The sequence below is a fragment of the Tauraco erythrolophus genome, assembly GCF_009769465.1.
Source record: "Tauraco erythrolophus isolate bTauEry1 chromosome 30 unlocalized genomic scaffold, bTauEry1.pri scaffold_44_arrow_ctg1, whole genome shotgun sequence".
NCBI classification, from domain to species: Eukaryota; Metazoa; Chordata; class Aves; order Musophagiformes; family Musophagidae; genus Tauraco; species Tauraco erythrolophus.
The window spans coordinates 75,269-97,161 of NW_028238561.1; the positions used below are offsets into that span (position 1 = coordinate 75,269).

At 61.4% G+C, this 21,893-nt stretch overlaps 2 protein-coding genes across 4 annotated transcripts; one reads left to right on the forward strand and one right to left on the reverse strand.

The window, feature by feature from the left end:
• Positions 1-2,012: 2,012 nt before the first annotated feature.
• On the forward strand, positions 2,013-5,987 carry SH2D2A (SH2 domain containing 2A). Its single transcript, XM_086630334.1, has 9 exons — positions 2,013-2,057; positions 2,211-2,313; positions 3,538-3,689; positions 3,858-4,033; positions 4,152-4,241; positions 4,325-4,490; positions 4,759-4,953; positions 5,089-5,616; positions 5,883-5,987. The coding sequence occupies exons 1-9, from the start codon at positions 2,013-2,015 to the stop codon at positions 5,985-5,987; spliced, it is 1,560 nt and encodes a 519-aa protein (XP_086486460.1).
• Positions 5,988-7,027: 1,040 nt separating this feature from the next.
• PRCC (proline rich mitotic checkpoint control factor) lies at positions 7,028-17,003 on the reverse strand. 3 transcript variants are annotated; one of them, XM_086630406.1, is made up of 8 exons: positions 16,461-17,003; positions 13,672-13,719; positions 12,354-12,935; positions 11,684-11,779; positions 10,714-10,857; positions 9,570-9,635; positions 8,756-8,876; positions 7,028-7,332 (listed from the first exon to the last, which is right to left on the reverse strand). In XM_086630406.1, the coding sequence occupies exons 1-7, from the start codon at positions 17,001-17,003 to the stop codon at positions 8,790-8,792; spliced, it is 1,566 nt and encodes a 521-aa protein (XP_086486532.1). In that variant the 3' UTR covers positions 7,028-7,332; positions 8,756-8,789. The 3 variants fall into 3 exon arrangements, with proteins under 3 accessions (XP_086486532.1, XP_086486530.1, XP_086486529.1); XM_086630404.1 differs by lacking the exon at positions 7,028-7,332 and adding an exon at positions 7,505-7,841; XM_086630403.1 differs by lacking the exon at positions 7,028-7,332 and having other exon boundaries at positions 8,424-8,876.
• Between the last annotated feature and the right edge of the window lie 4,890 nt (positions 17,004-21,893).

A 21,893-nucleotide genomic window follows, 5' to 3' on the forward strand; every position in this document is an offset into this window, starting at 1 on the left:
GGGATGGGGAGAAGGGGGGACGTGGGCTCTGAGCCCCGGAATTGGGGCCACCTCGATGCCCCCAGCGCTGCGTCTGCGGGGGCAGGAGGTTTCCTGTGCCAGTACTGGGGGGGGGGTCCTGGCTGCGGGTTCAAGGCCACTGGGAAAGGGATAGGGAAGGTGACATCAGCCAGAGGGAGGGTCACCCCCCCAGGAAAAAACAGCTCGATAAGGGGGTGTGAGACCCCCCAGACCCCAAATCCCCCCGGGGACCATCCCTGGGCTCAGACTAGGTTGCATGTGGCTTGCTGGCACATCCCTGTCCCCACCGGTTGTGCCACGCTGGTGTTGGCACCGAACAGGGGCCGAGACCCCTCCTGTCCCCACAAGGAAGAGTCAGGGGTCCCCAAACGGGTTCCCCCTTGCTCAGCCCTGCACCCCCTTACCCGCCTGAGCCTTCCTCGCCGGCCGCAGCAGGACACAGTCCCGTGGCACCCCCGGGTTGGGTGGGGGGCACCCGGCCTGGCACCGCTCGCCCTCGGTGCCGTGCAGAGCCAGCTGCTCCCCGGCTTGGAACGTGCGTGGGAGCGGTCGTGGCTGGAGCCGGGCCACCGTCCCCGGCACGTGACACGGCCACGGGGTCCGACACGCCAGCGGGGGTCACGGCGTGTCTGTCTGTCCCCTGGGGATGGACACAGCAGCCAATCCCCCCCTGTCCCTCGCCGGATGGTACCCTCGCCCAGCACTGTGCTGCTGAGCCGCTTTCGCAGGGAGGGAAACTGAGGCACAGGTGGCCGTCCCACTGCGTCCCGCTGCCGCTCACCAGGAAAACCAGTCTGGCGTCGGCTGCGCGCTGAGCAAACGCCCTGGCACTGCCCGGGCTCCCGGGGAAATCGGAGCCTCTCCCCAGCACCCCAAAACTCCCTTCCCCCTCCCTGTGCCGGGACCCACCCCGACAGCGGGCACCGCTCACCTCCGCGCGAGGGTCCGGGTCCCCGGCGTCACGGCGCGCGGCTCCAGCCTTCCCCCAGCAAACCCTGGCAGTGCCAGGCTTTTCCTCGAAGCCGCAGCGTTTTCCCGGGAGCCCGGGGCAGGATTTGGCAGGCGGCCGCTGCCGCGCGGAAGAAGAGGAGCACTCGGCGTTCTTCCTCCCGAGGTCTCTTGAGAAACCCCCCCACGCCGTCCCCGGGGCCGGCCGCGGCGACGAGCTGGAAAAGGCCTTTTAGGGACAATTCCCGGCGTTTCCAGCACCTCGGCTCCTCGAGGAGCGGCCGGGATGTGGGGGGATGAGCCGTGGGTGGCCGATGTCCCACTCATCGACGTCCCACTCGCCGACGTCCCACTCACCGATGTCCCCCCAGCCGATGCCCCCCGGCCGATGCCCCCCGGCCGATGCCCCCCGGCCGCTCGGTGCCGTGGGCACAGGAATTGCAACCAGGAAACCTGGGTGACAGATAAAAACATCGCCGGGCGGCTGCCGGAGGGGAAGCGGAGCGGAGGGTGTGAAGGTGGCGGGGAGGGACAGGTTTCTTAAGGTGGAGAGAGCCGGGGCTGGCACTGCACCGTGTGCCGGGGGATGCTGAGGGGCAGCGGGTACCATCCTGGCAAAGCAACCACCTGGCACACCCCGTCTCTGTGCCGGTGTGATAGATGAGCCGCCCCCCCAGCCCTAATCCCTAATCCCTGTGACCTCTGGGATGCAGCCAGGTTGGCATCGCTCTTGCTGCGGGGCTGGCCGGAGCCTGGCACCACCAGGGAGGGAGAGCTGCGGCTGGCATGCGGTGGAGTCGGTGGTGTTTGCCACGTTTCCCAGCCGGGCTCACTCCATTTGCCATGCTGATGCCCCTGGCACATCTCGGAATGTGCCCAGCTCCAGCAGCTGGTGGGGAGAAGGACACTGCAGCCGGAGCACGAGGAAGGGAGCGGTGCCGGATCGCACCGTGCCAGGATCCGAATCCTGACTCCCAGCGTGAGCCTGGACCATCCGAGCCCTGCTGCCCCCGCGCCCGGTGGCACGAGATCCCGGGGCACGGATGGGAGGAACAAAGAGCCCTTTGCAGGCGCGGACGTGCCGACGGGTGAGTGGCCAGAGCCCCCTCCTCACCGTAGCCTGGCCTATGCCGAGGGTCCCGGTGCCACCCCGGTGCCACCCCACGTCACCTCTTCCCGTGACGTCTCCCCGTCACCCAAAGGCTCTTGCGGCTTCGGTTGCTGCTTCCTGCCCTTTGCAGGCAGCGGAGGCGCGAGCGCAGCAAGGGGCAGCGCTGCCCGTCCTGCCAACCTGCCCGTCCCCATCGGCTCCAGCCATGGACGCCTGGGCATGGCCGGGCAGAGGTGGGTGCCTGGACTGGGGGACCAGGGCTGGGGTCTGTCTGTGGTTGTGCTGGTGCCGGGATGGGAGGAAAAGGGCCGGGGAGCAAACCCCGGGCAGGGGGACTCGGGGTGGGCGAGCGCCGGGTGACGCAGGGACGGTCCCCACGTCCAAAGGCACAACGGAGAAGGGGCAGAGGATAAGGGGGCACGGAGAGACGGAGAGGGTCCCCTGCCCATCCCGGCCCCCCAGCCGGGTCTGACCCCCTTCCAAGGCGGAAAAGTTGAGCTTTAGCCCATTTCAAGCCCGATTTGACCCACTCTTACCCCAGGAGCCCGGGCTTTCAGTGGCACATCCCACCCCGAGGAGCGAAGCACCCCGAGCCGCCCCTCCGAGGTGCCAGGGTGGGGGAGCAGGGACGAGCCCCCCACCCAGGACCCCCACCCATCTGGGTAACGCACCATGAGCTGGGGACGGTGGCATTGCCCCCACCGCCCAGCCGTGCCCGGGCAGGACCTGACCCGAATTCCCCTCCCCGGCGCTCCCCGCCGCGGTTTGGGTTGTTTTCTTTCACTTTGTCAACAAGCTCCCTGCCGGGGCGCGGGGACGGGCTGGGTGCCGCGGCCGGTTAAAGGTGGAAATGGGGTGACGAGTCCCCCCGGCTCTCCCAGTCCCCCCCAGTTGGATCCCCCCCACTCTCAGACGGGCCTCAACTGGTTCCTCTGACTCAGCTTCGCCTCCGGCATCGATCCAGCCGCGGCCTCTTCCACCTCCTCGAGCATCTGCTGGGGATTAACATCCTTTGGCGGAGCGTTGGCAGCTCGGGGCCGAGCTCGGGGTCCCTCGGCGGCCGCACGCAGAGCCCCGTGCCCCTTCCCGGGGCTGACCCGACACCCCAGGGACTTTGGGGGGGCTCAGGGGTCCCCACGCTTCCCCCTCTCCTCCTCCCCACCCAGCTCACTGGTCCTCGGGGCTTTTCTCCTCTGGGGTCTCGGGGTCATCGTCCCGTCTCGCTGCGGTGGGCTCCCTGGAATGAGCAGGGTGCTGAGCCTCAGGTGGGGGGGCGCAAGGCAAAGGTGCCCCTCACCCAGGCTGTGGGCAGGAGCAGCACTTGAGGTGGGGGGGGGTCATGGACCCATCCCCACCATCCCAGTGCCCCGTGGGCAGCGATGGGGCACGGGGCCAGCTCGGGGCCCCGAGGGAGGCTTCGCTGCCCTGAGCCCGTTTCTCCCCGTTCCCTGGGACAGGGGCCCCCCCGGATGACGACCGTCCCCTCTTCAGCACCTTCAAACCCTTCGGTGAGGACAACGCGGCCAGCACCAAGCTGGGACCCAAGACCACCCCGGTCCAAGCCCAGGGAGCGGAGCAGCCCCCGGGCCACCACGACACGCACAGCAGGGTAGGACACGGGGCTGGAAAGGGCTTATTCCCCCCCCAGTTCCCCATCCCAGCACCCCACCGCAGGGACCGCGTCCTCCCGGGCTGTCAGGAGCCCCGTGGGGGGAGCAGAGCATCCCCGGGGCACGTCGTCACCCGAGCCCCCAGCCTCTCTCCCCTTCCCCTCCAGGTCCTGTCAGGCTCCTGGCCGTCCCCACCAGGCTGGTCCCCGCTGGATGGGGACCCGTGCCCGGAGCTGGTGGCCCTGCATGCCCGGACGAAGCTGTGGTATGAGCAGACACAAGCCAGGAGGCTGGCGGCCGAGGGCGAGCTCCCAGCATGGTTCCATGGCTTCATCAGCCGGAGGTGAGTGGAGAAGGAGAAGGGTGGCCCCTTCAGCATCCCCGGGCTCCGAAATGGGGAGCTGGACCCTTTGGATGCCATGAAGGGGGTGAGGGTGAGCGGCTCTGGGCCCTTCCCACAGGGAGACGGAGCGGCTGCTGCAGGATCAGCCCCCTGGTTGCTTCTTGGTCCGCTTCAGCGAGAGCACCGTGGGCTTCGTCCTGTCCTACAGGTGAGGGACCCCCGGTCCGGTCCGAGGGACCGGTGCCCTCGGGCCCCTTCCCGCTGCACTGACCCCATCCCCTCTCGCCGCAGGGGCAGGGATCGCTGCCGGCATTTCGTGCTGGACCAGCTGCCGGACGGGCGGTACGTGATCCTGGGCGAGCGGAGCGCCCACGCCGAGCTGGCCGACCTGCTGCGGCACTACGGCGCCGCTCCCGTCGTGCCGTACCACGAGTTCCTGACGGTGCCGTGCAGACGGGTGAGGATCCGGCTCCTCGTTAAGCCCCGCGGCTGAAAAAGCGGGACCGGTCCTGCCGTACGGACCGGGGTGCAGGGATTTTCCCAAGCTGGGGAACTCAAAGCCAAGGGAAGTCCCAACACCACGAAAGCCGCGGTTGGAACCGGAGCCATCCCGGCCATCGCGCAGCGATGGAGCCGAACCGCGGGCAACACCCTTGAGGAGGGACCAGCACCCCGCTGGGTCCACCCCGGACCATACACCCACCCTGGCACCTCTCTCCTTGCAGGAAGACGAGCCCCAAGGAAGGACACGGATCCCAACCGGCAGCGATGCCGCGCGTTCCCCACCGAGCGAAACGCCGGCAAACTTCCCGGTGTACAGCACCACGTCCAAGGGGCTCCTGGCAGCCAGGCAGGCAGCCGCGGCCCCTCCGCCGCCCGCGGAGCCCGGCGCCGAGGGAGGCTCATCCAGGGAGGTAAAGGCAGGACACGAGGTGGAGGCACTTCCCCAAGGACACAGGGAACACAGCGGGATGGGGGACGCAGCCCCAGCCTCCGCGGATCCACGCCGGACCCACTTCCAGCCCTCACCTCTGACCGTCCCGTCTCTTCCCCAGGCTCCCGGCGTCCCCCCACCGCTCCCGGCCAAGGCCACCTCCTCGGCCGCGGCTCCTCGGCCGTGCAGCCCCGCTGGCGACGGAGCAGCTCCCAACGGTGCCAACGCTCAAGTGCGCCAGGAGGTTGCCCCCAGCGAGCCGCCCGATGCCAAGTACCAGCAGCTCATGTGCTTCCACACCTACGCCGAGCCCCACGAGGGGATGGCACCCAGCCCCTCTGCCCATCCCAAGCTGGAAGAGCCCATCCCCTTCTACGCCATGGGACGGGGCTCGAGCCCCAGCGCCGGCCCGGAGGAGAACGTCTACTCCGAGGTGGCGCTGGCCCGGCAGGACCCTCCTGCTCTGCTGCCCAGGGGGGCTCGAGGCACCTTCTCCACGCTGCCCCCCAAACCCCGCGCTCACCACCGGCTCTTCCGCAGCATGTCCAGTCAGGCTTCCAAGAGGCAGCAGCTCCCAGCAGCTCCCACCGCAAACGGGAAGGCGAGAGGAGGCTCCGGCGCGGCCGTGGAGGTGCGTTCCCCACGGCAGGTCCCGTCGTAGAGCTGCCCGTGGCTCCGGAGCGAGACCCCCCGTAGGGGCTGGTGGGTCGGGGTTTGCTCCGCACCAGGGGCACGGGGTGGGAAAAGGAGGTTCCCTGCCCGGGGCTCCGGTCCCCGACTCCCAGGCGAAGCGGGAGCAAAGCTGAGGGCTGGGGGGGTGAAGGACTGACTTCCAACTCCATCCCAGCCTCCCAAGTCAAGTCTCACACCCGTCTCCCTTCCCTGCTCCCTGTGACTCCTCAGGGCACGCCGCAGCCTCCGCTGGAGTTCGACGATCCCGCTTACGGCCGGAGGACGAGCGCGGCAAAGCGAGCCGCGGCGCGGCAGGACGGCCCCGAGAACATCTACGAGCAGCTCTGAGACGTTCTCCGAGACCAGACCCGGCTCCCGGCCTCCTTCACCACCGACGGACGCGGGAGGAGAGGTCCAAGGCTGCAGTTGGCCCCTCCGTGAACACCAGTGCCCCAGCCACACCAGTGACACCAGCCTGCTCCGCGCCGGGATTCCCACGGCATTCCCGACAGGGCAGCCTGCTTCCCAAGCCCTGCGAGACACTTGGGAGGGGATGAGAGGAACAGATTTAATTTCTCTCCGACACATTGAGGACGAGATTTCTATTAATAGAACGAGGGCGGAAAAGGCTCTTCCAGTAAAACCAGAGACGAGTTTTGAGCACGGCTGGTTCATCCGCTCGGATGTTAAACTGGCCACACGTCAGAGCGACACCGCGGCGTGGCAGGGCCACAGCAAACACCACGGGTCTGGTGCCACCATCTCCAAACCCTGTTTGCCTCCTCAGCCACGAAGCACATGATTAGCACCAAACCCACAACCAAATCTGGCTGCTGGGTTGGTGACACCAACCCCGATGCCACCACCTCCAAACCCTGTTTGCCTCCTCAGCCACAAAACACAGGATTGGCACCAAACCCACAACCAAATCTGGCTGCTGGGTTGGTGACACTGACCCCAGTGCCACCACCTCCAAACCCTTTTTGTCTCCTCAGCCACAAAACACAGGATTGGCACCAAACCCACAACCAAATCTGGCTGCTGGGTCGGTGACACCAACCCTGGTGCTGCCACCTCCAAACCCTTTTTGCCTCCTCAGCCACAAAACACAGGATTGGCACCAAACCCACAACCAAATCCGGCTGCTGGGTCGGTGACACCGACCCCGGTGCTGCACGGCACCGTCGCAAGACCCCGGCATCGCCGTTTTGGCCGAAACGACACCGAGCCGACGTCGTTCTGGCCGCAGAGTCGGCGCATCCGTTCTTAAACGGAGCGGAAAGCGCACGAGGGCTGGAGAAGGAGGGCTGGGGGGTTGTGGTTGTTTTCTTTTACCCCCCGGGGCAAAAAAAACCACATCACTTTCGCTTTCACAAGGGTGCATTTTGTCGCTCTTAAACGGCTTGATGCAGAGCTGGAGGCAGCAGCGGTTCCCTCCTCGGAACTCCCCTCTAGCGCTAAAAATGAGCCATTACACCCCAAAATGGAAAAGGAAAGTGGAATCCGGGAGCTCCAGCCCTCCAGCATCCCACCAAAGCCGCTGAAGAAGTTCGGGAGCACAGGGATTCTTCTACAGAAGTTTGGGGAAGTTTGGGATTCCGCCTTCACCGCCGCCTCACCACGCTCCGAGCGCCGAGGTTGGGATCGTTTCAACGTTTATTCCTTTTATCAAATCTCTTTCCAGAGGATTTCACTGTACATAGAAGATATGAATAAATTACTCAACAGTAACTTTATTCCGGTCATTCAAATACTCCAAACGGGCTCTGCAAAGTACTAAAACATCCAGGGAACTAAACTAGAAATTAGATTATTTTAAAATACTCTCAAGAAAAGATTTCATTCACGAGGGTCTGCTTGGTTTTGTAACAGGTAACACGGGAGAAAAAAACACCTCTCGGGAGTTTTTCCAAATGGAATAACAAAATACCAGTTGTTTTAGCTGTGGTTACGACAGGCAGAACCCTTACTGGTGGGAATGTAAATTAAATAACCAGACCAGCTCTCTGATCCCTTCGGCACCGCACGCTTTGGTGACCAAACTCAGGGAGGCCGCAGAGATTTGGCTAAAGATCCGTGGATCTGGCCGGCCAGGCTGCGCGTGATTTGCAGGAATAAAAGTTAAGGCCGGCCACGTTCTTCCTCTTCCCAGCCAGGAGGGTGAAATTAATACTTAATTGAAACAGAATTGATAGAAACGAGCTGAAAAAAATAAACAGAAAATAAATGTACAGTTGGCAGCTTCCATCTGTGTCTGCTCAGAGGAAATACTGCTGCTTCGCTCGCCGAGCTCGCTGCCCGCCGGAGCGCTCGGCTCCACACGTCTGGAGAACGGGCTGGTGGAGCGCTGCAGACCTCGGGTCAGGGGGAGGAGGAGGAGGAGGAGGAGGAAGAAACGAGGAGGAGAACTGTACATACACACGTGGATCACGTTTATCCAAAGCTCGCAGCAGCACTTCGTGCTGGGCGAGGAGCCTCCCTGCTTTTTGTGCGTTCCCACCGCCGGTGCAAGCTCCGGCCGGTAAAGGAGTTTCCCCTCGGCACGGCTCGGGACACGCAGGCTGGTGGAGCTGGGAACAAACCCACTAACTTAGCCACACTTGGGAAAAAAAAAAAAAGATATTAAAATGATTCGCACGAGAGGAGCGCTGGATTTACTCGGACAGGAGCAAGCAGCCGTGAGGATGTCTCAAATGAGAGGATCAAATCCCAAAAAAGCCAGGCTTGCTCTTGGAACTCAGCGTCTTTTAGAAAGAAAAACCAACACTCTCAACGCACAGCGAGTCCAAGAAAGGAGCAAAGTGGGAACTGGAAGTTTATTGAGACTCTGCCTAAGGTCCCAGTGACGAGGCTACGTGGGAGGAGGAGCAGCCCCCGAACCTCCGAGAGCTCCGAGCCTCGCACCGGGCACATTCCTGCGGCTGCCTCGGGACTGGTGTCAGCCAAACTGGGTTTGAACCTTCCACATCATCGTTTCTAAGGAGGGAGGGGAAAGATTACAGCTGGAGCTTCAGGACTGGTTTGCTTTAAACCTTCCTCCTGCTGGGCAGATCCCACTCTACGCGGGGCCCGGCTGCTCTCCAGAAGGCCAGGAGAAGTCTGACGCAGTAGGTCACCTGGGACAACGGCCAAAAAGCGGGACAGAAGATGTTAGAATCCGTATTTGGCTTGAGTCTGCCGTCGGCTGAGCTTGTTTTCAGACCACGTGTTTTTCAGTTCCAGTTCTCTCTCCTTCGCCTGCAGAAAGGGAGAGGAGGAACGTTAGCGCCGCCGCCGCCGCTCGCTGACTCAGCAGCATCTCGCCCTGCGCTGCTGGGGATGGCAGGAGTCAGCAGGATCATCTTGACAGGGGCCTGAATTAATCGGGATGCACGAGGCGTTTCATCCACGCCGAGAGGGACGGTCTCAGCGGCCGCCCGCTAGCCACGCGGCAACGGTGCGGAATTCAGACAGGGAGCAGAGAGTCCTGTAAGACGCACGCGATGGAGCTGGGCGGGAGGGGAAGAGCAAAAAATCTACAAATTTTTGCTTTGCTTTGTAGGTGCCCCATCCCTGGCAGTGTTCCAGGCCAGGTTGGATGAGGCTTTGGGCAACCTGGTGTAGAGGAGGGTGTCCCTGCCCATGGCAGGGGGTTGGGACTGGGTGATCCCTGAGGTCCCTTCCAACCCAAACCATTCCATGATTCTGTGATGATTCTAAAAAGCGAGCGAGAAGCTCAGTGCCGTGACACCCCGGGGCTGAGGCACTGCCATGGCACGGCCCTCACCGGCACCATCGCCGTCAGAGCCGCGGCGGGTCCCGCTCGGGGCGCTTAGCCAGGGACAGCCCCTGGTCCCCGCTGCCGAACGAGCAGCTCTGCCTCGTGCTGCCAAGCATCCGGCCTTGGAACTCCACCTGGATCAGGTTCTGTGCCAGAGGGAGGCCACTCACCTGGTGGATCAGGTATGTGATCTGGTGCTTTCTCCTCTGCTGTCCTGTGGGCTGATCTCCTTTTTTCTAGGAAGCAAAAGCAGATGAAATGTTAAGCCTGGAAAGATGCCGAGCCAGAGAGCAAAACAAGACAAGTCATTTCAAGAAGCATTTGTTTCATGTTCATAGAATCCTGGAATGGTTTGGGTTGGAAGGGACTTCAAAGATTATCCAGTTCCAACCCCCCTGCCATGGGCAGGGACACCCTCCACTACACCAGGTTGCTCCAAGCCCCATCCAGCCTGGCCTGGAACACTTCCAGGGATGGGGCAGCCACAGCTTCTCTGGGCACCCTGTGCCAGTGCCTCACCACCCTCAGAGGGAAAAAATTCTTCCTTAGATCCCATTGAAATCTCCCCTCTTCCAGTTTAAAGCCATTGCCCCATGTCCCATGACTACACCCCCGTGTTCAAAGCCCCTCTCCAGCTTTCCTGTAGCCCCTTTAGGCACTGGGAGGTGCTGGAAGGTCTCCCCGGAGCCTTCTCTTCTCCAGGCTGAACAGCCCCAGCTCTCCCAGCCTGTCTCCAGAGCAGAGGTGCTCCAGCCCTCCCATCATCTCCATGGCCTCCTCTGGACCCACTCCAGCAGCTCCACGTCCTTCTTGCTGTTGGGGCCCCCAGAGCTGAAGGCAGCACTGCAGGGGGGTCTCAGGAGAGCAGAGCAGAGGGGCAGAATCCCCTCCCTCGCCCTGCTGCCCACGCTGCTCTGGGTGCAGCCCAGGGCATGGTTGGCTTTCTGGGCTGCCAGCGCACGGTGCCAGCTCATGGTGAGCTTCTCCTCACCCAACACCCCCAAGTCCTTCTCCTCGGGGCTGCTCCCCATCCATTCTCTGCCCAGGCTGCACTTGTGCTTACACAGCTCTGGGCGGATTCCTTCAGCTGAAGCAGATCCTGGCTGCTCTTTCCCACCTGCACACCGGGACTGTGTTTCGAGAAGCTCTGTGGGGGTCTCATGTAATTATTTATACAATACACAACACAAGGGTCCCTGTCCCCCCCACCCTGGTGACTGCACAGCACCTAACACAGCTCCAGCTGTGGCTGAAAGGGGAACTGAGCCGCGGTCTCCAAAATCCCAGCCAGCACTCCCCCCTTCCTGCCCGTACCTTGCTGAACGATTTCATGGTCTTCTCCTCTGTTAAGGACTTGGTCAGCCACTGCTGGGCACCACTCAGCTGATCGTCACCTTTGATATCCACGAAGTTGATCTCTTCCCTCCCTCGGTTCCGCTTGCCTTGCAGACGCTTGAACTGGAAGAAGAGGAGGAACACTGAGAGTCACACACACAGGTCACACGCCAGCCTTGGCTCCACGAGCACGGGACAGGCCACGTCAACAAACATTCTTCCAACTGGGGTTTTTTTTCTTTAGAGGACTTCTACTTTGCTGTAGCACGTATCATCTCATTTTCCTCTGCATTTAAACAGCACTTACTCCTGCTTTCAGTCTTGCTCAGAAGACCCTCAGACTCCCAGTTCTCCCATTTAATGTGCTAGGGAGGCACCCCAAGTTTTCCTGCTAACACATCCACCTCCCATAACACAAATCCATCTCCAAAGCAAAGACAACCCTCGAAGAAGCGAGCGCCAGACGGGCTACTGCCCTCTGCAGCTCTGACCGGCTCAGCTAACCAGGCTGGCAGGTCCCAGATTAGATCAACAACAGGAAAGGGTTTTTAAACCATGGTTTTGAGCGTTTGAAGTAAGTGGGGAATTCACCACTGTGCTACAGGGTGCACCATGAAGGTGTCTGACCGGTAGCTCATCTGCACCTCAGCAAGCAACGTCTTTGCTCCACGCACCTGGTCTGCTCGAGGTACCTTCCACAAGAAAGGCTGAGCTTGGTGGAAATAACCACCACCACCCACTGGTGGGTGAACAAGTGAGCAAAAAAAGTGAGCAAACCCGTCTGGAGCAGCAGCCCAACAGACTGCTGGAAGGACACCACACATGTCCTTCTCAGCACGAAGCACGGGTCGTGCTGGTGGGGCAGGACTGGGGCTGCCAAAAGGGTCCCACGTTCTACAGCAGAGCTTGAACACAAACTCCACAAAGGGATAGAGAGCAAAGTGCCAACCGCTTCGTCATCTATGAAGGAGGAGTCGGTGCTCATCTCCTGTGGCGGTGCCTGGGCTGGTTCCACCTCCTGGTAGTACCCACCGCTGTAGTAATCCTGTCAGGAAAAGGAAAACCACATCGTCACGAGAGTGAAGTAAGACCCATCCTGGAGGCCCTGAGACGGAGCACAGAATCACACACCTGCTGCTTTTCCACCCAGAGGGATTTCACCCAGCAGGATTTCACCCAGCCTCCGGGGAGCACGGTACGTCACGCGTGTACCTCGTCCCAAGGCTGACCCAAGGAGTCATTCATCACATCTCGTTACTCCGGCACTACAGGGCGTTTTTTCCAGAGGTACTCAACAACAAACACTTTGCTGGATTACTGGGAACAACCTGGCTCCGGCGAGCCGCGATTCTGCACCCTGGCAACAGCAGGGGCAGTTGCACGGGGGCATTTCAAAGCGAATGAAGCTATTAAACATTTATCCAGCAAAAAGCATCTCCGGCTCTCGTGCCAGAGGAATGCTGCTGTGCTAAGTGCTGTGGATCTCTGCTCCTTGTCCCAGCCAGCTCAGACAGGTTAGATTCCCAGCAGGCACAGACTGCTCCAGTGACTAACTGGGAGCCCCCTCGTCCTAAACAGAGAAGCACCACCAAGCTTCAGCTCCCAGTCGGTGAACTCACCTGGTAATACGCCCCGGTCACACCGGCCTCGCTGTAGGCAGGGAACTGGCCGTACTGGCTGCCGTAGTCTTCTCCAGGTTTGGGTGCCCAGCCATGCTGAGCACCGCTGGAGCCCGCGCCCGTCTTGAACTCCAGAGGGGCGTTGGCAGCAGCGTCCTGGAACTGGGGCTCTGTCTCTGTCCCGGGCGGTGGGTCCTCTGAGCCCACCGTGCCAGAGTACACGTAGGTCTCGGCGCCCACGACGCTGGGCTCGCTCCTGTCAGACAAGGAGAAGTAGTTCTCTGGCTCGACCTCTTCATCGCTGTCGTCCTCCTCCTGCGTGATCTGCTTGGTTACCTGCAGGGCAGCGCTCTTGGCAGCAGCTTTGATGGCAGAGGGAGAAGGAGTTGTGGGCACCGCCGGCTTGGACAGAGGTTTGGTTTTGGAGGAAGAGGTCGGGGCCTTGGCGGGCTTGGAGTCGGAGGCGTTTTCTCCCGCTTTCCTCGAGAAAGCGTGGGGCAAAAGTAACCGATTGGTCTCTTTCACTGTCAAGTTTTTGGGTTGAGGAAGCAAAGCGGATAAGCCGGAGCCCTCGCCGCGTCCCTGGAGAGTTTCGTGCAGGGCGAAGGGTTCACGGAAATAAGAGAAACGAGTGAGACTGATTTAGTTTTGCTGACTCCCTGCCAATTAGCTCCTCCGATTCTAACGGCGTTAATGGGTTTCCCGACGATCGTTTGCTGCTTCGAACACGCCGCAGGGCTTTCTTGCACAAAAGGCCAGTGGGACTTGAAGGGAAACATGGTACTTGTTGGAGAGGGGCTTTGGACACGGGCGTGGAGTGATGGGACATGGGGCAATGGCTTTGAACTGGAAGAGGGGAGATTTCGATGGGATCTAAGGAAGAAATTCTTCCCTCTGAGGGTGCTGAGGCACTGGCACAGGTTGCCCAGGGAAGCTGTGGCTGCCCCATCCCTGGAAGTGTTCCAGGCCAGGTTGGATGAGGCTTTGGGCAACCTGGTGTAGTGGAGGGTGTCCCTGCCCATGGCAGGGGGGTTGGAACTGGATGGTCTGTGAGGTCCCTTCCAACCCAAACCATTCCATGAATCTATGAAATATCTGCCAACTTCCCAGAGTAATGCCTGTTTTCCCGAGATTTAAATTTAGGAGATTGCCCAAAAGAAGGGACTTGAAACCCCAGGGGATTTCAGGAATTTTATACGCTAAAAGCCACGCGCTAGTCGGAGCAGCTGATTTACACTAGTGGAAGCCCAAGATCTGTCACAGTCAAACGCTTCTTTTTCCCGTGCCACTCATGGAACTGAATATCCTACGTGTTTACCTGAAGAGTATTTTTCTTCTTTGTCGGTTCATCTTCCTCCGAATCTGACTGAGAAAGAAAAACAGAGCTTAGCACAACTCGAGACATTAAAAGAAAAAAAAAGCCCACCCACTCTGCAATTTATCAATTTCCAGTTTGAACTGGCCGAAGAATCACAGTTAACACAGATCTGGATTTAGAATTGCCAAGAGCCGAGCTAAAAAGCAACAGTGGGATGTGGTCAAGCTCTTTTTCACAGTCTTGCTGAAGCATCAGGGCAAAGAGATAAAAGTCTGTCCTGGTTCCTACTAAATAAACTGCCCACGGTGAAAGCAGGACCGCAGCGATCGCCGCGACGTTCAGGGATAGCTGGGTCTGCCGCGGGGGCAATAAAGGAAAAAAAAATATCCATTTTTCCTTCTGCCAGTTGGCTCCAAATTCTAAACCAGGACCCAGACAAGGAGCAAGTGTAAATAAAGGGAGGTCAGGAGTTGCCATAAACCCCCGTGTGGCATTTGGGAACAAAGCAGATGCCCAGGAGCCTCTGCCAGGCGCAGACAAAACGGGGGTGTTTTTAGGAGAAAGAGGGAACAAGCAAGGGACGCCAGTCACGGGCCAAGGGGCTTCCAGGAATCCCACACTGGAAACGCCCGGACCAGCTCTGGTTTTCAGGTGCTTTTTCCTCCCTTCAGCGTTCGCTCACCAGCTTGGCACCGATGAGTCGTGACACATGGGTCAGGGCAATGCCAAGCACAGGTCCATGGGCCGGGAATGGATGGAGAGCAGCCCTGAGGAGAAGGACTTGGGGGTGCTGGGTGAGGAGAAGCTCACCATGAGCCAGCACCGTGCGCTGGCAGCCCAGAGAGCCAACCGTGTCCTGGGCTGCACCCAGAGCAGCGTGGGCAGCAGGGCGAGGGAGGGGATTCTGCCCCTCTGCTCTGCTCTCCTGAGACCCCCCTGCAGTGCTGCCTTCAGCTCTGGGGGCCCCAACAGCAGAAGGACACGGAGCTGTTGGAGCGAGGCCAGAGGAGGCCACAAAGATGATGCGAGGGCTGGAGCACCTCTGCTCTGGAGACAGACTGGGAGAGTTGGGGCTGTTCAGTCTGGAGAAGAGAAGGCTCCGGGGAGACCTTCCAGCACCTCCCAGTGCCTAAAGGGGCTACAGGAAAGCTGGAGAGGGGCTTTGGACATGGGTGTGGAGTGATGGGACATGGGGCAATGGCTTTGAACTGGAAGAGGGGAGATTTCAATGGGATCTAAGGAAGAAATTCCTCCCTCTGGGGGTGGTGAGGCACTGGACCAGGTTGCCCAGAGAAGCTGTGGCTGCCCCATCCCTGGCAGTGTTCCAGGCCAGGTTGGATGAGGCTTTGGGCAACCTGGTGTAGTGGAGGGTGTCCCTGCCCATGGCAGGGGATTGGAACTGGATGATCCTGAGGGTCCCTTCCAACCCAAACCATTCCATGATTCTGTGATTCTATGACCTGAAGTATTTCTGTCCTACACCAACACGCTGGGACGCAGAGGGGGGAACAAACCCCTCTTCATTCGGGCTCATTTTGGTAACGATACAACCAGCAAGGGAGCGGAGAGCCCCATCGCCTCGCTGTCCTATCGAGCTCCAAAGCTCTGCAGGAAAGCCAGGGGGGGTCTCAGGAGAGCAGAGCAGAGGGGCAGAATCCCCTCCCTCGCCCTGCTGCCCACGCTGCTCTGGGTGCAGCCCAGGGCACGGGTGGCTCTCTGGGCTGCCAGCGCACGGTGCCGGCTCAGGGTGAGCTTCTCATCACCCAACACCCCCAAGTCCTTCTCCTCAGGGCTGCTCTCCATCCATTCTCCGCCCAGCCTGGACCTGCGCTTGGGATTGCCCCAACCCATGCGCAGGACCTTGCACTTGGCCTTGTTGAACTTCATGAGGTTCTCACAGGCCCACCTCTCCAGCCTGTCAAGGTCCCTCTGGATGCCATCCCTTCCCTCCAGCGTGTCCACCACACCACACAGCTTGGTGTGAACGCCATGAATTGATGTTGTTCATAAATCCATACAGTCAAGCCTCTTCCTCGAGCCACCTGTCCCTGTGGAAATGACCCCAAGCTTCACACTTCAGCTCCTCCTACAGCCAGGAGCACTCATGTCTCACCAGAACCAGCGACCATCACCTCCACGTTACAACAGTGCCATCCCCGAGGGAAAGAGCAGAAGGGAGAGGGGGAAAGCTGATCAACAGGGACATCCAGGAAGAAAAAACCAAGGAGGGGCAGGGACCTGCCTTTCCCTGCTCCTGCCACCACGGGGCTGTCTGGACTCACTCAGGAGCAACAGGGCACTGCAAACATGGAAAAGCAAAAGCCAGGAGGGAAATGAATTCCTAGAGGTCTGGAGGACACCTGAAGCCTTTAGATAAACCAGCAATAAATCGACAGGAAAAATCAACTCAAAAAGCAGAGATTTTTTTTCGGGATACCCCCCACACGAGGCCACGCAGCTCCACATCATCAACTCGTTAACTCCGGTAACAAGAAAAGGCGCAGATAATCTGGGGTTTGCTGCGTTGCAATGATAAATAAGGTTTCTACACCAGTTTAATTCCGCAAAGCGCTTTAGGATTAGGGCTGGCGGCCGGGATAAACCTCCCCGTAGATGCCACGACAACGGCACCAGGCGAGGTTTTGGCATGAGGACGGGAGAGAGCGGGACGAGAGACGCCGTGCTTCGTGGGCAACCCAATGCAGGGGGGAATCGCCCAGGGGAGAGGGTGCTCCTTCGCAGGGGGGCTTGAGCGAGGACCCTCCCCCCCCGGCGAATTTCATACTCACATCTCCCTTGTGCAACTCGGGCGCTGCGATCCGCACCGGCTCCGTCCTCTTCTTGGGCTTGGGGAGGCTCGAATCCGCCCCAGCCCCGGGCGCAGCGGCAGAGGCCGAGGCGGGAGCGGGCAGGTGGAGGGTCGAGGCAGCCGTCGTGGGGGCAGCGTTCCTCGGGGGAGGCAGGAGGAGCCCCCCCAGCCTGGGCTGCTCCCCGCTGGCGGCCGGCTCGGGCGGGCTGAGGGCCGCGGCCTGGGCCGGGCTCATGGCCGGCGGAGGGGTGAAGCCCCTCATGGTGGGCGGAGGGCCCATGAGGAAAGGAGGGGGCGGCCCGGCGAGCGGCGGCAGCAGCGGGAAGCCGCTGCCGGGGGGCTGGTGAGGCGCGGGCAGCGGGGACGCCACGGGGGCTTTGGGGGGAGGCAAGGCGGCGAACAGCCCCCGGGCCGGGGGCTGCTGAGCAGCGGCTGGAGGCGAAGCGGCGGCTTCCTCCTCCTCGCCCGCGGCCTCCTCCGCATCGCTCTCCTCCTCGCTGCTGGCGTAGGCCACCAGGGACATGGCCCCCCGAGGAGGGCGGCCCTCCGCGGGCAGCAGCCGCTACGCGAGGCCGAGGATCCGCCCTCCCGCCTAGGCCGCGCCGCCGCCGCGCCTTCAGCGGACCGCAGCGGGGAGGAAGAGGAGGGCAGGGGCGAGGCTAAGCCGCCATGGCGGCCCCACCCCCGCGCAGCGCCGGGGCCGCGGGCTCGGAGAGGCAGCGAGGCAGCGCACCCCCCCCGCTCCGCGCCCGGCCCGCCGCGCTCCCAGATAATGGCTGCCGGCGGCACCCCCCAACAACCCCGCGCCTCGGCGCCGCCGGACTACAACTCCCGGCGTGCCCCGCGCGCCGCCCACCGCCCGCCTCCCAGCGCGCCCCGCCGCGCGGCACCACGGGAAATGTAGTCTGCGCAGCCGCGCGGCGGGACCACCGCTCCCGGCGTGCCCCGAGGGGCCGAGAGCTGACATGGCGGGGGAGCGGGAGGTGCGGGAGTCCCGGGGGGACGGGACGGGGCGGGGGGAGCCGGTGAGGCAGCGGTAGGGGCGGTAGGCCAGGCCCTGCGGCGCAGTGCGGCCTAGCCCGGCGGCAGGCCGCGGGAAGCCCCGGCCTCGCCTAAAAAAAGCCTCTGAGGAGGCCGGGGGCCAAGGAGGGGCTGGCGCGGCCTCCTCGGAGCGATTCCTCGTCCCCGTTTTTAAGGGAGATCCCGGGGGAAACACGCGGGCCTCCCCCAGGCTCCGTGTGGCCTCTCCGGGGCCCGCCGTCCCGCTGCGGGTGGGCTCCGGCCCGAGGCCCCCTCGATGGCCCCTCGCTCTTCGCGGGGGCGATGGCCCCCGGGCCTACAGCTCCCGGCGCTCCCCGCCCTCCGCTCCGTGTCCCCGCCCCGCTCGCCAGGCAGCCCGGTTAATCGCCAAACCGAGCCGCGGAGCGGCGGACTACAGCTCCCGGCGTGCCCGGGGGGGCCCGCGGCGCCGTGTTGCTGTGTCACGGCGGGGGGACGCGGGCAGCACCTGCCCGCTGGTTCCCTGCGTCCCTGCTCCTGGTTCCCTGTTTAATTTTGGGGCAGGAGCTGCGCCCGGGCTGCGTGAGTCCCGGCGGGAGGTTTGGCTGGAGCCGGGTTTGGTTTATTCCCTGAGCGCTTCCCTGACTTTGGGTTGGACTCCAGCGACCTCCTTCTGCTTTGTTCCAGCCTTAATACGGCCAGAGCTGGGCTCTGGATCCCAGAATCCCAGAACGTCAGGGATGGGAAGGGACCTCAAAGGATCATCTAGTCCAGTCCCCCTGGCGGAGCAGCACCACCTGGATCACATCCCACAAGAATTTTGAACATCTCCAGGGAAGGAGACTCCACAGCCTCTCTGGGCAGCCTGTCCCAGTGCTCTGTTCCCCTTACTGGGAAGAAGTTCTTCCTCATGTTCCAGCGGAACCTCCTACGTTCCAGCTTAGATCCATTTCCCCTTGTCCTGTCACTGGATGCCACTGAGAAGAGCCTGGCTCCATCCTCATGACAGTCACCCTTTCCATATTTACAAACATTAATAAGGTCCCCCCTCAGTCTCCTCTTCGCCAAGCTGAAGAGACCAGTACAGCCCAGTATAGCCCAGTACAGCTCCCTCAGCCTTTCCTCATCAGGGAGATGCTCCACTCCCTTCATCATCGTCGTGGCCTGGCGCTGGACTCTCTCCAGCAGTTCCTTGTCCTTCTTGACCTGAGGGGCCCGGAGCTGGACACAATATTCCAGATGTGGCCTCAGCAGGGCAGAGTGGAGGGGGAGGAGAACCTCCCTTGGATTTGGGTAGGGAAAATCCAAAGGCCGAGGGAAGCGGTTTGCCGAAGTGCTGCCGTGAGTAATTAAAATGGAGACAAACGAGAAGCAGGCCCTGCGACGTGGGGCCCTTCATCGTTTCGGACGGTGCGAAACCCAACTAACTGCCCCGTCCCACCCTCCCGCCCTGTGCCGAAGGACTGATGGGTGTTAAAAATAGCACCGAGGACCCTGGGAGCGAGAGGGAAGGGGCAGCGTGGTTTTCGGGAGCTGTGACACTTACAGGTACATTTACACAGCCGAGCCCTGTAAGAGCCAAGCTGAGCGCTGCCAGCACGAGGAGGAGGAGGAAGAGGAGGATGTCGCTGTGGCTGCGGGGCCAGTTTGGCTCACAGAATCATAGAATCCTGGAATGGTTTGAGTTGGAAGGGACCTCAAAGACCATCCAGTTCCAACCCCCCTGCCGTGGGTAGGGACACCCTCCCCTACACCAGGTTGCTCCAAGCCCCATCCAACCTGGCCTGGAACACTGCCAGGGATGGGGCAGCCACAGCTTCTCTGGGCAACCTGTGCCAGTGCCTCACCACCCTCAGAGGGAAGAATTTCTTCCTCAGATCTCATCAAAATCTCCCCTCTTTCAGTTTAAAGCCATTGCCCTGTGTCCCATCACTCCACACCCATGTCCAAAGCCCCTCTCCAGCTTTCCTGGAGCCCCTTTAGGCACTGGAAGGTGCTGGAAGGTCTCCCCAGAGCCTTCTCTTCTCCAGGCTGAACAGCCCCAACTCTCCCAGCCTGTCTCCAGAGCAGAGGTGCTCCAGCCCTCCGATCATCTTCATGGCCTCCTCTGGCCCCGCTCCAGCAGCTCCATGTCCTTCTGCTGTTGGGGCCCCCAGAGCTGAAGGCAGCACTGCAGGGGGGTCTCAGGAGAGTAGAGCAGAGGGGCAGAATCCCCTCCCTCGCCCTGCTGCCCACGCTGCTCTGGGTGCAGCCCAGGGCACAGCTGGCTCTCTGGGCTGCCAGGGCATGGTGCCGGCTCATGGCGAGAAGGCCCTGTCTGCGCCAGCCTTTCCTTGGGGCTGCACAGGAACCCCTTTCCCGGGACTGTGGGCCCCCCGTCCACCCGAAACGGCGAGCCGTTGTCTCGGCTGTGACACACGCATGTGTGCAGTGACCTGCAGGGTGAACCCCTCATCGAGGGGGCCCGGACCCCAACGGGTGTCATGGAGGTGGTTTTTTTCACCTTTCCCTTTCCAACTCCCCCCACCCGCTCTCCAAATCTAACAGAGACCAAACCAGGGAATGACACAGACAGGGATTTTTTTTGGGGATCAAGCCCCTGCTGCCCTCACTCCGCCACCAAAGCACCCCTTGGGCTGAAACCCCGGCATCTCCCCACCAGATTTATTTTTTATTTTTTCCCCGCTCCTTCACGAGTGTCTGGGTCTGCCGAAATGTAAAATCAGCGAGTTCCCGAGAAGTGCCACACGAGTGGGTTAAACTGCCCGAAGCCGAAGGCCATCCTCATCCTCCGGGGAGGAAAATCCACAAAAACCCCGGCAGAGGCAGGAGGGACCGAGTTTAAACGAGATCCTGCAGCGAGATCCTGCTCTCGCTGCGTGGAAGGAGGGAGAAACCTTTGTTTCCCTCTCCCTTTGTCCGCTTTTTCTACGGATTCCTCAGACCCGGGGTGCCCGGCGCTGGGCAGTGAGGTCCTGCCCTCAGCTGTGATTATTTATTTGTGTTCCTTTGTGGCTCATTAGGAGAAATTAAGCCAAGGAAAGCACGCTGGAGATGGAAAAAAAATAATCCAGCCCAGAACCTGGGTCGCAGCGGAGGTTCTGGTCTTGCAAATGACTTAATCTGTGCTTAATTTAATTGCAGGTGTTCTGCTGGGCACCCACGGAGGTCGGGAGGACCCAGCCTCGCCTGGCACCACGTCCCGAGCCTCGCCACCCTGGCAAGGAAATCCCCAGCACCCGGTTTTAGGCTGGTTTCAAACTTGACTGGTTTTAGGCTGAAGCTGGGCAGCGTTTCGCAGCAGCGCTGGGGGTGGAGGGACACCGAGGTGACACCGTGGTGACGATTTACTCATCTGGTGACTTACTCACCCCGTAACCCCCACCTCGAGCCCGGCCGGGCGGCCCCAACCGCCCCCCCTGGCACGCAAAGGTTTCCCTACACACCGAATTTTGCGTGCCGTGAGTAATCCCGGTACCTCCGGCGCGGGCTCTGCCAAACGGGGCGTTTCTAAAGAAAAATGCTTTAGGTAGGTGGGAGCGTGCCCGCTGCTTGGGCACGAAATGCCCCCGGTTTTTCATTTTTCTCCTTTTTTAAGGCTGGCTCCTTCTCCTACAAGGCGTTCAGCCGGGATGTGGAGTTTTGGGAATGCCACTACTCTGGGTTTACACCAGGTTTACACCAGACTCCTCCATTTCCAGGCTCGCCCGTGACCGGGCATCCCTCCGATGTCACGCCAGGGTGGCCGTGTCGGGCTGTGTCCCTGTTCCTCGTGATGTACCCACGATAATTCACCAAAATGGAGCCGGGGGTGCCCCCCTCTCCCCGCCACCCCCCTCCCCCCCGCCCCCCAGCCACCTGCAGCTGGGTGAATTTTTATTATTAATTGGGATTTTTGGGCTTGGTTCGGGTATGTCACCCCTAAACCCAACCCCACCGGGGTCCCACCTCCCCCCCCAGTCACCCGTGGGTGGCGGTGGGTGGGGGTGCGCGTGCAAGGCAGCGCTGCCGAGCCTCCGAGCGCATCCACCGGGAGGAAGAGGAGGAGGAGGAGGAGGAGGAGGGAGGAAGAGGGGGTGGGTGGGGGTGGCGGAGGGAGGGAGCAATTGAATTTCAAACACAAACAACCGCATGGGGCACGGACCCACCGCCGCCGCGCCGCGCCGCTCGTAGCACCGCGGGCCGGGGCCGCCGCCGCCCCCCGCCCCGGGCTCTCCGCCGGGCCCGCCGCGCTGGGGGGGTAGGAGAAGCCGCTGGTTCCCCTCCTCCCCCCCACCCCCCCCTTTCTTTTTTTTTTTGTATTCTCTCCTTTTTTTTTTTTTTTTTTTTTTTTTGCGCTAATCTTTGCTTCGCCGGGTTTCGCCTCCCAAACTTCATCCTTAACCCCCCCCCCCCCCCCCTTCCCTTTCCCCTA